The sequence below is a fragment of the Ambystoma mexicanum genome, chromosome 3p (assembly GCF_040938575.1).
Source record: "Ambystoma mexicanum isolate Mex_15411 chromosome 3p, UKY_AmexF1_1, whole genome shotgun sequence".
Lineage (NCBI taxonomy): Eukaryota > Metazoa > Chordata > Amphibia > Caudata > Ambystomatidae > Ambystoma > Ambystoma mexicanum.
Genome location: NC_090925.1, coordinates 810858082 through 810874906, shown reverse-complemented (window position 1 = coordinate 810874906; position 16825 = coordinate 810858082). Strand labels below are relative to the sequence as shown.

Genomic DNA, 16825 nt, shown 5'->3' with positions numbered 1-16825 from the left:
ACATTCAAAGGGTCAGTGCACCCTTTTGGGCACACAGGACAAGATATGTCTGCACCGATTTCAGAGGCGCGTGTGGAGAATCATAAAAGAGAATAGAAGCCTCGTAACTAGACAGAAAAGAGATGTACAAATTGGGGAAAAACACATAGGCCAATGTTTTAGAAGAGCATCATTTAGAGGGAATGAATGTGTGGTATGACACCATGGAAGAGATCAGTAGAGCCTAGTATAACGATTCATGTTATGTTTGTGGGTTGATACCACATGCAGTTGGCAACCCCAGATTATTCTTATCCAAGGAAATGTCACCCGTAGAGGCACAGTGCTTGGCACACTTGGTTCTCTGCAAGGTACAGGGCCAGTTCTAGGGACACACGGTACAGGTAAAATTAGAAAAGATAAACAAAGATGAATGTGCAACGAAAAACGGACAAGACCATGTGAAATATATGATCAGACTACAAATTCATATTGAACGAGCAAAATATTGAAACAAAAAATTGGCCAAGGGGCAAGCAGTATTCAAGGCAGAGGGACTGGTGGGATACATAGAAGATGTGATAATGAAAACTCATGAAAGCTGCAGAAGCATTCGGGTCTCTGTCCTGTCCCCACTTTTATTTACACTGTACTTTTGTCCACTGGCTGACCTTGTTGCTGAGCATGGGGTGCGTTTCTACAGCTATGTAGACGATACACAGGTAAGTTTTCATTTAAATACCCCAGGGTCGTATCCTCCCTATAACCTGCAGAACTGGCTGGCTAGCATTGTGGATTGGGTGGCCACGAATTGGCTTAAACTCAATGGTGACAAAATAGAGGTGTTGGTGGTGGGTGGGCCTGCGTCCGGGTCCCTGTGGAGTGCCGATTACTGGCATCCCTCTTTGGGACCTTGTCGTCTACCTGTGGAAGCGGTAAAGAGTCTTGGAATTAAGCTTCTTTCCAGCGGCACTAGAGAGGTGCACATTTCCTCTGTAGGGTAAATGGACTTTGCTAAGCTCAAAGTACTGAAGAACATTTTGACATTCCTTCCTCTTTGTAAAGACTGGAAAGAGGTGTCTGTACTCCTGCTCTCTATATGGCAGAGGAGAGCCCAGCAGAGGACCCCAGCCAAGAGTCTCTATATGGTAGCGCTGGTCGAGCAATCAAGGCCTGGCTTCTCAGGAGGCGATGCAGGCTGGTTCTTAAGTACAGTTTAGTCGCCAAGCCCCCACAAAGGAATGTCCACACACTATATTAGTTGAAACACAGTCTTTATATAATTAATATTCAAGGTTATGTACACTATCACAATAACTTGCTTTGTGCTCAGAAAATTCACATTGGCAAATATATACAGTTCTAAAGTGGTACCACAATTATTATCAGATCTCATTAAAGTGCATCAACTATACTCTGGTCAAATGTCACACAGATCAAGGAATAAAAGTAACCAACAATAGATATAGGAGGAAAGCAGTTGGTTAGAACAATGGGCAGAATATTGACCCCTACCAACTAGGCACAAATCTGTGTGGAGATCCCCCCACCTGGGCAACCTGTAAATTAAAGATATATCACAAGCCCAGTCCATATATTGTTCTATAAGTATTATTTACTTCTATATGGTTTCTACCCCCACCCCAATGTACCTGGTAGAGCAGAGTTCTTCGATGAGGCGTTGAGGGATCCTTCTTGAGTGACTCCCTTTAAATCAGGAGCCACGGATCGTCAAGAGGTGTCAAAGAAGGTGAACTTGGCATCGACGGCATTGATGAAAAGTTCGATGGTGCCAAGACCACGGCATCGATCCAGGCAGTGCTCGTCGGCAACATCCTGCGAGGATGAGGTGTGCGGGGCACATCAGTGTTTGATAGTTCAGAACCGCAAAGAGTTTCTGAAGAACTGTGGCCCAACAAGGGCATCGAGTTGTCAAAGTCTTTGTGGTCTTCGGGTGGCGGGAAACCCACCGGTGGATGCTTCTCAGCGCGTCAATGGCCTGGCCTTCTCTGGTGGGTTAAGGCAGGCAGCAGTGCCGACGAGTGAGTCCCTGAATCAAAAGTCTTAGACAAAGGAGCATGCAGCTCCGGTTGTCAGTGGCACGGCGTCAAGCGGTCCCTTCTTCTGGGCAACCCAGCTTCGACAGGCCTCCAGCGGTTACGGCGATACTCCGAACCCTGGTCGACGGCAATGGACTTCAACGGCGTCGATGTCCGGGTGCTTTACTTCATTCTCCTCGGCGGACCCCGTATCCGGTCGGCAGTCTTTCGAGGGTCTGACTTCCAGGAAGCTTCGGCAAAGGTTAGCGTTGCTCGATGGTCCCTCGGAGCACGGGAAGAGGGCGCCTAACCAGGTCCTCTCTCGGATCAGTCCTTGATGAACTCGACAGCTTTCGGATCGGGTTGAAACAAATGCAGCAGCAGTTCTTCTTCTTCCAGCTGGGCGTCAAGGATAAGCAGTTCCAGTTACTCTTCAAGTGTCAACTCAGCTTCTGAACAATTTCCAGGGGAGAGAGGTCCCCAGATATACTATTCTGTCTCTCATCCACACTGCTGGGTCACACTCAGAAGCCAATCATACAGAAGGGCATTCATGCAGTCAGTCATCCAATCAGGCATACAGTGCATTCAGGCCATACTCCTCCCTCTCAGACACTCACAACAAGGAATGTGTTTTGGGACAATTACCCAGCCATTCAACACTACACACTGCATTCATACCAGTTTCGGGCAGGGCTGTCTCAGTCATTGTGCCATACACCAGAAACCAGACAACCTGCCCTCTTGCTCCAACGCCTGTGGGTTCTGCAGAAATCTGCCGCTCAGTTGCCCCTTGGAGCCCCGAGGCTGTCCCATTCTTTATCCTTGCCCTTCTTTGTCCTTGCTTCGCCAATTGCATTGGCTCTCCATTGAGAGCTGGGTTCATTTCAAGACACTGTGCCTGGTTCATCGTGCTATATTCAACACCAGAGTGTAATATCTGTGCTCCAAGCTGACTCTGTACAAGCCTGCCAGAACCCTGCAGTCCTCATCACAAGTTCTACTGAATATTCTAAGTTACTGCAGGGCTCAAACTGGTGGCAGATCCCTTTCAGTCTTGTCCCCCTACTCTCTGGAATTCTCTTCCTCTGTCTCTTCAAGAGTTTATTGACCACCTTCAGTATCAGAGAAATTTGAAAACCTATCTTTTCTTATTTCCAGTTGATCTGTTTAGCCATTTTTTTCCCTCTCCTCTATCTTTGCTGGTAGCGCCCAGCTGCCTTTTGGCCATAGTTTGCACTCTATAAATGTTCATATGATACAATAAAATACATATGTTAGCAGATTAACAAGTTTACAAAAACATGAACAACCTATTAAGGCACAGAAACTCACTTGATCTTCATTTTGTTTCAGAGGCAAAGGAAATGTGCCAGTGGGACAGAATTTTAAATGTAGGCAGAACCTGACCACTAATGGATGTGTTTTGGCAGTGTGGGAGCCTTATTTTCACCTACCACTGTCATTGAATTGATAATGCACCGCTGTGACCCTAGACTCGTCCATTTTTCTCTTAGTGGAGAGTCATCTTTCTATTCGCAACCAACACCACAAGTCCACTACAGAGCCCACAGTCCCACAAAGAAGAAAGCGATCAGTGACACTTTCCTGCGAGAGAAGAACAAACTATTTCAGCAAGGAATCAGAAGACGCTTTAGAAAAAGTGCTAGCTGAGTACAGACACTTCTCTAATACCAAAGTGTTCTTCCCCTCGTGTTTTGCTCCTGGAGTGCAGGCAGCAGCTGACACTAAGTGGCTGCAAGTGGTGCATTGGAATGTGGGCAGCTTGCAAATGCAGTGCGAGAAGAGTTAAGAGCCTTATGAGTAATGACACTACAGAACCGCCAAGTACTGGAGCTCCTCACAACAATGGAGGATGGGGTCTGCAAAAGGATCGGCACCACATGTTGCACATATGTACCCGCAAACGACCAGGACACCGGCTCATTAAGCATAGCTATAAAAGCCGTCCATAACTTGCGCACAGGGATGGAGATAGAAGGAGGAACTGCAAAAGACTGATTTGATCACTGAACTATTTTGTGGATGCCAACTGGCTGACCATAACATGCAAAATACATTTCCCTTTTCTCATCCTTTTGATTTTTATCTGGTGTTTATACCAAGTAACACTTGCCTTTTGTGTATCCAATGGATATAAAATAAGTGTACATGCAGTAAGAAAAGGTAAGGCCACTTCTTTTCGCAAGAAATGAAAGCACCCAGATAGATGAAGTGTACATAAGTACAAAGCCAAAAATGGTTGAAACCCCAATTGGTCCGAAGGTAGAGTTTGGTCTTCACCCCCAGATCCAGAAAACTATTTGGATTGCTTCGCCAATCCCCCAGCAGATGGTGACTGTAGTTTCTTAGGGTGCAGTACTTGGGATTATGCAGCAGCAGGAGGGAATTTACACAAAGTGTGCAAAATATGGGTACCAAAAACAATATATGACTGGGTAAGGGAACATGAGTGGGAGATGAAAAGAAATGTTGTTACTGAAGTAACAAAAGGGGGGGAATTTATGGATGCAAGTCCATCTCCCCAAATATGAGCGGAAGTACAAATAAAAAAAATCCCTTTAGCGTTTAATATGAATGATGCAGAATGTCAGCAACCTTACGACTATACATGACATTTAAGCTTCAAGTGATGCTAACAGAGCGTTAGACATATTTATGAGAACATGCAATGAAGAAATATAGAAAAGAAACCCAAAGCATGTAGAATAATGAAGGAGGCGATTCATATATAGTAGCATAGTAGAACCAGGATAAATCTGGAGGTAAAGAAAGGTGCGCAAGGCACATCCAGTAGATGAAATGCTGTGCATAGAAGCATGATAGAGAATAATATAGAAAATAGTGGGGAGCATATATACATTTGCACTGATAAGCTGGTGCTTATTAATTGAAGTTTGTGCCCAGTGCTCCAGATAAGATTTAGAAGTAAGAGTATTTCACTCCCTATTTTTTAAAGTTGGAGTGAAATGATTTATTAGGGAGTAAAACTGTCAGTGCAATTCACAATGAGTGAGTAAAAATATTATGCCTGGAAAATGTTCCTTTGCACCCAGGTATTCACACACATTAAAAAAGATGCATGTTTACTTCTACAAATCAAGCAGTAATAATAGTAGTTTCTTCCTGTGGAATTATGGGCACTACTGGTCCAAACATATCCATGGAGCTCTGTGGGTGAAAGTAGGGGCACATGGTCCTTTTATTTGGGAGCATTTTTACTCCTTATTATTATTTATTTTTTTTGCACATATTTGCTTATTTCTAGGGAGTAAATGTGGCCGGTACACCCTTATCTTTTGGGCTTTTTGTGCCATTTTAGAATGATCACCATTACAAAGGGCAGTTTCTGCGATAGTTAGGAAACTAGGCCACAGAGGAGCATTTAGAGTTCCTTGGTAAAATGCACTTCATTTGTGCATGTCGTAGATTCTATAATAGACAAGGTCAGAGCCCTCGAAGGGAGAGGCAAAAAGCCACGCAAGAATTGGTCAGGAGTGCAAAGTGAAGTTGTTTCCCAAGCTAAGCGGAAGAAATTATAACGTAAAGTGTTCCTTAAAACTTGCAAAATGAAGGTCGCAGCTCAGTGGAAACATAGTGATGTGCCAAGGTGTGCTTAGTATAAATTGCTCAGGCAGGAGACACACTGCCCCCTTGCGGAAAATGCACACTTAATTTTGCAGCTACAAAACCAAACAATAAAGGCAATTTTGAATGAGAACATTGGGGGATCCAGGACACTGGAAGCAATAAAGTGTCTGATGTATGCAAGGGCTAGATTTAAGATCTCATGAAAGGGTAAGGGGAAATAGTTATTTATGTTACCACTTAAATTACTGTCTTCATAAAACCAAGACACCACGTGTATACTTACGCACGCTCATACATAGACATATTCAAGAATTGCCCTTTGGTCTGGAATGATGACATAGAGGTATTGCCTGGCAGTGTGTGTGTTCCAATGATGGGAAAGGAAGGATTTGGCCATCAGGTGAAACATGTTTCTGAAGAGAAGTCGAAATATTAACTGTCCTTTTGTACAATCACAAGGCTGAGAACGTTCAGATGGAGCCAACATGCAGGTCTCATGAGAAAGCAAAGAGGGATCACCTTTTGTTGCCACACTTTCTGCACCTCAGAAAATGATTGGTCAATGAAGAAGGATGGACCCCACCATGGAACACTCGAAGGTTGGATAACCAATGGAGAAGCAAGCAGCATGTTTAATTATTTTGCTCACATAGCCCGGGGGCATCAAGGAGCTGCTACAGAATGATATCTTAGTTGTGTATTTATAATGCGCTTAATACCCAGATGTTTCTAAGCGCGGACCCCGGGGTTTCCAAGGCGAGCACGTTGCCGCTGAGCTATCTTCCCAGATGTTGCAAGATGTGCTAGTGCACAGTAGCCAATAGGAATTAAGAAGACTGGTTAATCTGATTATTAGATCATTATTCGAAGGAGGGTACTCATTTGGTCACGAGGGTGCATTAGGCCAATAGGGCTAGGAGATATGTAGCAATGTGAAGGGGATCATATGAATAACCAATTGGTGAACAAGAATTTACATATATCTTTAAACATTGTTAAAGTGATGATGTCACTCACTTTTATTAAAAAAACGCCATTTAATGGTGAGAATTTGAATTATGTTTGTATTATTCTCGGCTGAGACTGCATGTAATAAACTTTTATTTTTCTTGCCACTCGTGCACTTTGTATTGCTTGTTGGATTTATATTTTGCTACATGTGTTTTCGGGCCTACCTTACTGCCTGCTGGGCTGGGCATAATAGTTCAATGGGTTCACAGATGTCTCCTTCGCAGAACATGAGCACCTACGTTTGGTACATCCTCCCTTGCCTGCATCTCCACACTCCAGGCCTTGCGTTTGGCATGCACGACTACCCGTTAGTGGGTGGTGGATGGAGGACGTCACTCTCTTTGCATGTTGTGCACATGCCTGGTGTCTTGATGATTGAGACGTTGCCCGGAGCTACAAAGAACTGATGCACCCCAGAGTGAGGGGAGTCCTGGGGATAAGCACAAGGACATATCACCTCAATTGCCTGTCACGATCCAAAGTGCCATGCCTAGATCATGTCTTGGGAGGTTTTCTTAAACCTTTATGCTGTCTTTACCACACTATTGTTATTCAATAACGTTAAACTTTCACACGGTCTATTCTTCACTGGGCCGCTTCTGGCCACAGGCTTCGCAGTGCCGGAATTTGACAACAAGTAAAATATAAGCCACCATTAGTTAACTGGGCGTCTTGATCAGAGCTTGAACCCATCACACAGCCAAAATTCAGACCGTAATTTTATGGGAGTCCAAACTGCCTCTCTCTGTCCTAGTTTTGAACACAAACATGTAAATATAACTCCTTCCTCCAACTGAGATCTAGGGTTCTCTGTGTTGGAATCACATGCAATTATTTCATGAGTACTTGGATATCCTTAACACAAGGGAGATTAATCTGAAGCCTACTCATTTTTGGAGTACGAGGGAACTCTACATTTTACAACCACCCTTGAATTTCTTTGTCACAAAACTTGAAACAATCGCTTAATCTAAAATAATGTCTGCAGGCACGTACTTGATGTTCCTAGTGCACATTAAAAGTTCCAAAAGCAGATCATTTCTTCTTGGAATATCCTACGTGTAACGCATAATTGTTCAAGAGACATAGATTTCGAAGGAGCTGACCATTATAATGTTTTCAGCAGTTTAGAGGTTAACTTGAATGTGTAAATGATGAAGGCTATACTACATGCAGATCAATTCAACTACACACTTTAATAATACTAAAACAGAAACCCCTAGAGCAACTTTACAATTTGAGGTTCTCAATTTATAGCGCCATAGCACACCAAATTAGGCAGATCATGTATGAAAGCAGACGCATACTACTTTATTAGTCAATTCAAATTTAGTGTTTAAGCCGTTATCACTGGTGTTTAACCAGGTAACTTCCAAATTAAGCTTTCTTTCGAAATTCCTGGTTGGATTTTTATTCAGAAATTGTTCACTAATTTGTGTAAATGGCCGCAGTAACTCTTTCGGGCATTTGGACTCAGGCAAGTCCGCTGTCCATGGACAGGGGAGACCTGTCGAATGTTCCAAGATTCCATAGGCCCCCCAGGAAGAAGGAGCCCATCGGTGCAACCTGCTACAAACAGAAAATAAGTCATATTTGCTCATGCCTTGGTGTCTTCATGAATTGTTTCCTTTGATCCTTTTTCCTTACAAAGGTTATGGTTATAGGGATAACGTTGCTGAGCTGGGCCTACATTGGGCCAGGGGTTACAAATAGCCACCTAGAAAACGCACCCACAGTGACGCCAGCTGCTCCGGGTTCCACACGCAACAACAGTTAAGCAAAAACTCCTGCCTTTTCCCTCTCCTCTCCCAACCAAAGCAGGCCACACTTTCCCTTCCATACACAGCCCCTTCTAAACTGATACCGTATTCTCCCCTATGGTGGTTTTAGGCCCCCCTGACGGCCCCCATGACATACATGCTTGGCAGCCTAATCTTCGGAATGTGGAGCCTTACATCTCTGTGATGGTTTTTTGTGCTGAGCAGTGGGGCATAAAGTGCTTCTTAGTCGCTTTTTCTGCCATGTTGTACCATTGGAAGATTCTGATCCCACTGGCTCAGACCCTTCACTCAGCCAAAACACTGCTTCTGTGCTACCCCAACGTGTCCGTCTCCTCAATGGGCCTCATTACACGGATGGCGGTGGACCAAGGTGCTATTAGCACCTTGGTCCATGCCGGTAAAATACCGGCACCGCCTTAGTGGAAAGGGGAATTACCGCCCTATTCCAAGGTTGGTGGGGCGGTAATTCCCCTTTCCCCCATTGCCTTTCCCCATTCCCATTTTTGCCCCATAGGGCTCTATGGGAATGGGGAAGGTGCTAATTACGGTGCCGCAAATTGCGGTACCGTAATTAGCTCCCTGGTCCCTTTGCGGGTTGGTTTTTAACGCCAGCAAAAAGCAGGCGTTAAATTCACCAACCCGCAAAGGGACCTCGTAGTAAGGTGGTAAGGGTTTACCAGTACCGGTAAAATACTGGTACCGGTGAACCCTTACCGCCTACCGTGTAATGAGGCCCAATGTCTTGAGCGCATTTGCAATTAAAGGTCCCCATGATGCCAGGACATCTGGTTCCATGTGATAATATCCCCGCAATAATCTCGCCATACAAGAATGTCGCCATATTTGTACAGCAATATCACCCCATGGAACCTGTGGGGGACACCCCTGCAGCCCCCATATATTTTTCAAGGAAGCGGGGGACACCCCTGCAACCCCTGCAGCCATTTACCCCAAAAATGGTCCCCACTAGTAACATTACATATGGCCGTTCCCGGCGACCATACATATTATGGAGGGGGTTATTTTGCCTGATACCGGACATCCTTGCATTTGCTCATGGATTGGATCATAGTGTGGCATTATATAAGTCAAGCAATTTGACGAGACGCCTACTTATTCCACATGGAAATCCAAGTTGATGACCATCGTTTGAAATGCATCTGAAATGCTGACCAATAGGGGAGAATCCACCGCTGGAAAAGGAATGTACTGCAGGATTAGAGTTCCACGGGCGATGCCGCAGGTGTCCAGTCATTTGGTCGACTACAAACTGGTCGACTGCAATTTGGTCGACGTCATTTGGTCGAAAACCAAATGGTCGAATTTTTTATTTTTTATTTATATATGTGTTTTGTGGGGCTTCGTGTACAAAAAAAAAAAAAGAAAAAAAAGGGGGTTGGGCGGGGGGGGGGGGGTAGGGATGGACCCACCAAAAAAAAAAAGGGGTAAAAATAAAAAAACAAAAAATTCGACCATTTGGTTTTCGACCAAATTGATTCGACCAGTTGTCCAGTCGACCAATTGTTTTCGACCAAATGACTGGCAACCGATGCCGTACAAAGCATATTCTCAAGCAGCACTGTTCCACAGACCACGTCACAAAGAAGGTCCTTGGAATCAGTCCCCTTCGAGAATGTTCCATGGAGTGTGGCACCCAGAATGACCTCCCATAGAATGTCATACACGAGTGCAGGAAGAGCTGCACCCTGTGCTGCTGAGGGAAGAAGGGGGCAGCTGGGGGGAGCCGTGAGGAGGAAAAACCGCTGAGGACGAAGAGAGGCACAGAAAGGGGGCATTACGCCGGAAGTGCGTGCAAGCGCTGATCTGAGAGAAAAGCAGGGACTATCAGTGAAGGAACTGCTTCTAGGTAAAGTGGGATATGCTATCCAGGGGTCAGGAACAGCAGGGAGTAGAGGATTGGCTGGGGAGGGCAGGAGGGAGCGGTGCGAAGCAAAGAGAGCAACCGTTTCTGTGAAGCAAAGGACAGCATCCTACAACGTGAAAGGTACTGTAGGGCATGGTGGTGGCAGGGCCTGCTGGGACACAAAACAGCAGGCAATCACTCTGGTGTGAGGTGGCACAGCGCTGAATGAAGCAAAAGAGAGCAGGAACTGCTTAGGGTTGAAACCCGGAAGAAAGAAAGACCCCCTCAGAAGAGAACGATCAAGGAGAGCACTGGGAAGAGGAGTAACCCTTCACTATGGAAGGCTTTCTGCCGGTGACAGTTGCACTCCTCAATCTTGGTGAGTAGCTTGAGGCTCTCAGTTGATGGAATTTAATGCAAATGTTTGTGACAGAGGCATATTGGTACATTTCAGGCATTTGTTTGTTGCAATGTAGCACATGACAGATCTCCAACATATATATATATATATATATATATATATATATATATATATATATATATATATATATATATATATATATATATATATATATATATATATATATTTGCTCTTCCTATGCCATGAGACCCCAGTGTGCAACCTCCAGTTGCAAAAAATGCCCTGTGTGATCTTGGTCAAATAGGGTTAATATGTCTTCTGAAGTTCCCTGCTTGGTTCTGAGTATCACCCAGCTGGTGGCACAGGGGAAAAGGTCCCACACCAATCATGTGTATGCTGTGCCCGGGGCTGGTATGAGAAGGATCTCCTGGCCCCCTACCTTGCCCCCCCTCACATGGCAGGTAAGAATCGTGCCTCATTCTAGGCCCGTCTGTGGGGCTTAGAAGCTTGCGACTCCATCAGTCTTTTAGTGCAGGCCAACTCTAAATGCTGTGACCATGCCCAAACCCCAGGTGAGACCTGTCAGGACAATTATAATGCACCCCACCCCAAAGAGCAGACCTAAATGCCCAGAATAGGAAAATAAACCTTTCCCTTTAAGGGAGATCAGTGCCCTTCAGAGTCTGATTTTAAACAGTTGTAGTTTCACATGATACATCAAAGAAGTGATTACACCAGGTTTGTGGGACCCACAGTGAACTCTGCAGCTCTACAGATACAATGTTACAAATCACGACTTCATGAATGCTGAAACTACATTGCAGAAAGCAAAGTTTCTGGAGTGTTTTTTTTCCCATAAAGAGATTCCCCCTCCGGGGGTACAATAATTCAATATCACCCCACGCACCACATGGACATTGACACTATGGGCCTCATTACGACTTTAGAGGTGCTGCCTCCAAAACCATGTCCGGGTCTGGGTTCCCTGAATGGGGAATTACCGGGCCATTCCGAGTTTGGAGGGCCCGGTAATTCCTCCTACAGGGAACCGGGGCCCGGACCTTCTCCATTCCCATCTGAGCCACCATAGGGCTCAATGGGAATGGGTGCGGGAGCTAACAACGGGCCGATTCCGACCGGCCCGTTGTTGGCTCCCTGGTCCCCTCGCGGGACCCGCTCTGGACGTCTGGTAAAACCAGACATCCACATCGGGTCCCGCGAGGGAACCTCGTAATGAGGCAGAATGGGTTTAATGGGTCCGCCACCATTAGCGGTGCCCGTTAACCCATTCCGCAATTGTCGTAATGAGGCCCTAGGTGTTTACAGAACGTATCCAGGGTGAATCCAGCACCTAAGTCACACCCTGAACAGGAGCTCTGAGCCTAGCACAAGCGCAACCAGGGAAGGTCAGAGGGAGAAAACTAAACTTCAAAATGGCAGACAAGTTAATTATAGGTTTGGCCCTGCTCCATAAACCCAGAATATCCCGAAACCCTCAGAGAGAATAATCGATACTGTTCCTCTGTCACTTACAAGACACAGGCCCCCAATGATGATACCACACAGGGGAGGAGGGAACACAGCGTGAAAGCATACACCCGTGTGGCTCATTCTACACTGCAGCAGTGTTTCATGAAAGCTCAAGACGGGAGAGTGATGGAAGAAGCAAAGTGGGATATATGGACGTCTGGGAGGCCAACAACCACAAGAAAGACAGAGACCAGAGCAAGAGCAGGGACTGACAAGCAGGAAATGCAGACACCTAGAACGAGTGAAGGTCCTGTTTACTGTGAAGGGAAAGACAGTGGCAGGCGATCCTCATAGGGGAAAGTGGGGGCGGGGGGATTCTTGTAATGGGCCTCTGTGTGTGGATGCAGAAAGGTGTGATGTCACATGGTACCTGGGATATTGGTGTGACTGGGTTCTATGGGTACTTACCGTGACAGTTGGAGTGGCTGTGCTGGCTGAGTTGGATGTCTCAGTATTTCTGTCCATCAATCTTACTTGTGCTCACAGTCCGGGAATAAACTTACCCAGCAACTTACCTCCTGACTGCAGCGTGGTGTCTGAGCCTGAGAACCCCATTACTTCAGGGATCCCCTCTCTGCTGCTGCTGAGCTGTGTTGCAAAACTCATTGAGTGGTTATGGGGCTTTGTGTTCCTCGATGGAAGAAAGTGCCCCCCTTGAGTAGAGTTTCTATATCTAGTAGGTTGATCAGAAAGGGGAAATGTGGGACAGATTGATGAGGCAATGCGTGAGTGACGTCTACCGGAATCATCTTTGCATGCACTGGCATTACTGTTTATGGTTCTAGAGGAGGGTTTCACGGGGGAAGCATGGTCACTTTCTGGACTATCCACCTATGGTGCGCTCCCCCCCCCCTCCGGTCCCCAACAAGCAATCAAGGGAGCTACATATCATCTAACTGGCACAGCTGCTATACTAATCAATACCTTGTTCCTAATGTAAGAGTCCTGGAGGATACCTCTCGACCCTTCAAGTCCCCTAGGTGGGTGAAAACAGCAGATTTCATTTTGGGCGGGTGAGAGCCCATTAAAGTGAATGGGCGTGTAAGGAGCTCAGTGGGTGAAAGATCTCATTTTAAGGCGGGTGACACCTATCAAAATGGTGTGAGTTGAGAGCTATGCCTGGGGATATGTTTTATTTACAAGATAATGAGCCTCTTTACGAGTGTGTCGGTCCGGTAACAACGTTGCGGGTAAGCCTACCCGCACCGTTGTGACCAGACAAGCACACTGTGAGTCTGTGGGCGGCTGCCGTCCCGCCCGCCATGTCTGACCCAATGGGCCTCTTTACGAGTTTGGCGGTAGCCGTGCCGGTAAAACCGGCAGGCTGCCGCCGGACTTGTGTATTTTTCCGGCACCCGGCTTCACGAAAACACCCAGGGATTATGACCCCGGTGTTCCTGGAAGTCAGGCGCTGGAAAAATGTTAATGGGAATGGGGATGACGGAAGCACCGGCACTGTTAATAACGGTGCTGGTGCTTCCATGAAAGTCTGCGAGCGGCTGCAGTCCCGCCCGCCAGGCGAGACCTGGCGGGCGGGGCGGCAGCCGCCCGCAGACTTGGAGTGTGCCGGTCCAGTAACAACGGTGCCGGTAGCCTTATCAGCACCGTTGTTACCGGACCGGCACACTCGTAACGAGGCTCAATGTGGGACACCATTAGGAGCTTGAGGTTCCTATCAGGGGTGTTGCTAGGTCTAGAAAAGATCTGGGGCTACACTAATGTTGGGACTATTGGGACTCGGGGATTGCTATAGCCTTTTGGTTGCAGATCCTGAGCTTCTATCCGGGGCTTCAACCAAAAGACCAGGGGCTATTGGCCCCTCAGCCCGCCCTAGCAATGCCTCTGGTTACTATATTTAGAGGAAACGGATTAAGAAATATAGGCCAGAGCATGATATCGGTTAACGACAAGGTCTGCTGCAGTGTTTCTATCGGTTATTCTCAAGGACGTTGTGAATCATGTAAAAAGGATCGTCGAGCTCGTGCATAATCTATTCTGCACCGGGTGGTAGGCGTGATAAAGCTGTGCAGGTCAGCTGTCCATGAACAGCAAATTAAACTGTTTCCCTCGACCTATCTAGCGCCATAATCTAGTCGCTACACATAACAGGAATGATAGAGAAGTGCAAAGAGCAGCCAATGAAGTCAGTTACAACCAAAGCCGGATAGTCCGGCGCATCGCTTTGGGCGCCGGCTGTTTCGGCGTGCCGCTTTTGGCACGCATCCCTTTTAGGCGTCCTCTGTTGGCCGCGGTCAGCCTGGCGCAGAGACGTAGGGGCATGGGGACCTGCATGCCGAGACATTTATGTTTTGGTTAAATATATTGTCAACCAACCCTCCATGCAGAAATATGTTGGATGTTATTGTTTGCATTGCAGGGCACAGCAACCTAGTTCTGCATGGAAGGTGCACTCACCGTGCAGCTCCATGGGCTGAGCGGCTACTATTTGCTTAACTATACTGTCAACCAAGGCACTTCACTTTCCCGTGCTTTGGTTGACAATATATTTAAGTAAAGCATAAATATCTCGGCGTGCAGGCCAACAGTTTGTGCCTAAAAGGGACCGGCACCAAAAGTGCTGCGCCGCAGCGGCCGGCGCCCAAAGCGCTGCACCAAAACACGGCGTTGCATAACCACGGAAGTAAGACTAGTGATGGAACACTTCAAGAAGCGAATACACTGGGAAAACTTTACATAAATACAAGTAGTAAACCCCCTTTCTGTGCGTTACATGCCCAATAACTGCCCTCTTTCCCTCTCCCAGACGGTGACGCGTGAGCAGTGGTTGTAGTTCCCAAATCGGAGTTCAACATCCGAGACTTGTGAAGGAGGTGCCCATTAAGTGTGGGAAACAGACTTCACTAGCGTGAATTATTCCTAATCTGGGAATAGTGAGGTTTATGAGGAATGTGAAAGCAGGAATTTTGAAATCAGGATCTTTGTGAGATGGCAGGGGATGCCGACTGCCTTTTGGAGAGCACGCTGTCAATCCAAGCAAACATGCGTAGGGGAGAAACATCAGCCCTCGGCGAAAGGGCGAGTTTTGTGCTGTTCTGCTGTGGAGATACTGTGAAGTGCTACCTGGCGAGAGAGAACCGTGATCCTTATTACGAGTGACTGTTTTCTGCAACATCCATAATAACATCCGGAGGTGCGTGTGCCTTTAAGTCAGCAGGGCCAGCTGACTTTAAGAAAGCTGCCTCCACGCCCTTGCGGCGAAAGGGCGAGTTTTGTGCTGTTCTGCTGTTCTGGCGGTTTGTGGTGAAGGCTGTCCTGGACAGGCACAGCAGCTGCAGAGATGATCTGCCAACCCTCCTGTTACCCGATTCGATCCCACCTATTGCCATGCACCTCTCCAAGACGCGTGCACAGACAAAGAAATGGAAATCTTCAGATTCACAGCACGACCCCGCAAAACAGACAGCAGTTCAAAGCTACGGCTCCACTTCAGCTAAAGTAAGTACAACATGCATGCAAGACAGAGATGCTGATGCTGATAATTGTTTGATCACCGCGCCTGCTGCACTTACTGTATCTGCGTCTGAGTCGCTTGACAACTCTAACACAGATACTAGCAGAAATGAAAGTATGCGATCTGCAAATATACAATTCTCTGCGAATACTGCGAGCATATTATTTGCATCTCCGCTCCTTATTTACCTCTGGAATCTAATACAGCAGCACTTGTGCCTGCGCCTGTGTCTGAGCCTTTAGAAAGTGGTAGCGAAATGGAAGACAGATGCACGCACCAACACTGTTCTGAAGCTGCAGAATTCAATAACAACCCTGAAACTGGTGCAGCTAAAATTGTCGTGTTAGTCTCTCGTATCACCAAACCTCAAGAAAGACTTATTGCCTCTGAACTTACACCAGTAGGTGGTGGCGAGGAGTGCCCTACTACGCTCACACTAAACCCAGGTTCAATGCCTATTCGTGACGTAGCCTCACCCAAACAAAACCGCTCCATTTACCTTAGTGCTTCGGCTACACCTCTGGAAAAAATATGCCATAACTTTTGCGATGAGGTTTTTCAAAAAAACTGTTCATTTACTGACGCACCGATCACCTCCTCATCAGCAAACCTTAAACTTTCCAACGACTTATGTACTGCACACGGCCCCGAGACTCGCAGAAACTCACTTGCTATTGCAAACAAGCTAATCTTCGATCTAGCACTAATAAATAAAGCTCAGCAAAATCGGCATGTAGAGCCGGCGCCTGAGGCAATTCTTTCGCACATGAATGAACAGATCACACAAGATGCCCGAGCCATTGCCCCAAACCCTCTGTCTAATTCTACAACCAGAGTCATTGTGGGGGCGAAACGCAGACGTACTCACATAAACAGTTCACCACCTCTGCAATGTTCTCAAGTGAAAAAACTGAAAGTCACTCAGAAATCTGTGATGAGGAACACTAAAATATGTCATGGGATCTCTTCCCCAGAACATGCTGAGGGCCTCCCAAAGGCAACTGAATAAAAACCTCAACATTTCCAACACTTTTCTGCCTCAGAAACCTCTTCTTCTGATTCTTCAATCGTGGAGCTCCCGTATCCCAAAATTAGGTCAAGTAGGCACACTTATCCATTAAAACAGGCACGTACCAACTGGAACCTCGATGCTGCTCGGGACCCATCTATCCCTAA

The 16825-nt window shown here is 46.5% G+C and overlaps 1 protein-coding gene across 2 annotated transcripts in view; it reads left to right on the top strand.

Annotated features, from left to right (window-relative positions):
- Nucleotides 1-10041: 10041 nt before the first annotated feature.
- LOC138580922 (serine protease 27-like) overlaps nucleotides 10042-16825 on the top strand; it is a 241614-nt gene continuing 234830 nt past the window's right edge. The window contains exon 1 of one of the 2 annotated variants that reach the window (XM_069651854.1): nucleotides 10042-10665. In XM_069651854.1, the coding sequence (XP_069507955.1) occupies nucleotides 10623-10665 (43 nt within the window). In that variant the 5' untranslated portion in view covers nucleotides 10042-10622. Of the gene's footprint in view, nucleotides 10666-14852; nucleotides 15634-16825 lie in introns of those variants that run through there. The other variant, XR_011304376.1, reaches the window with a different exon arrangement.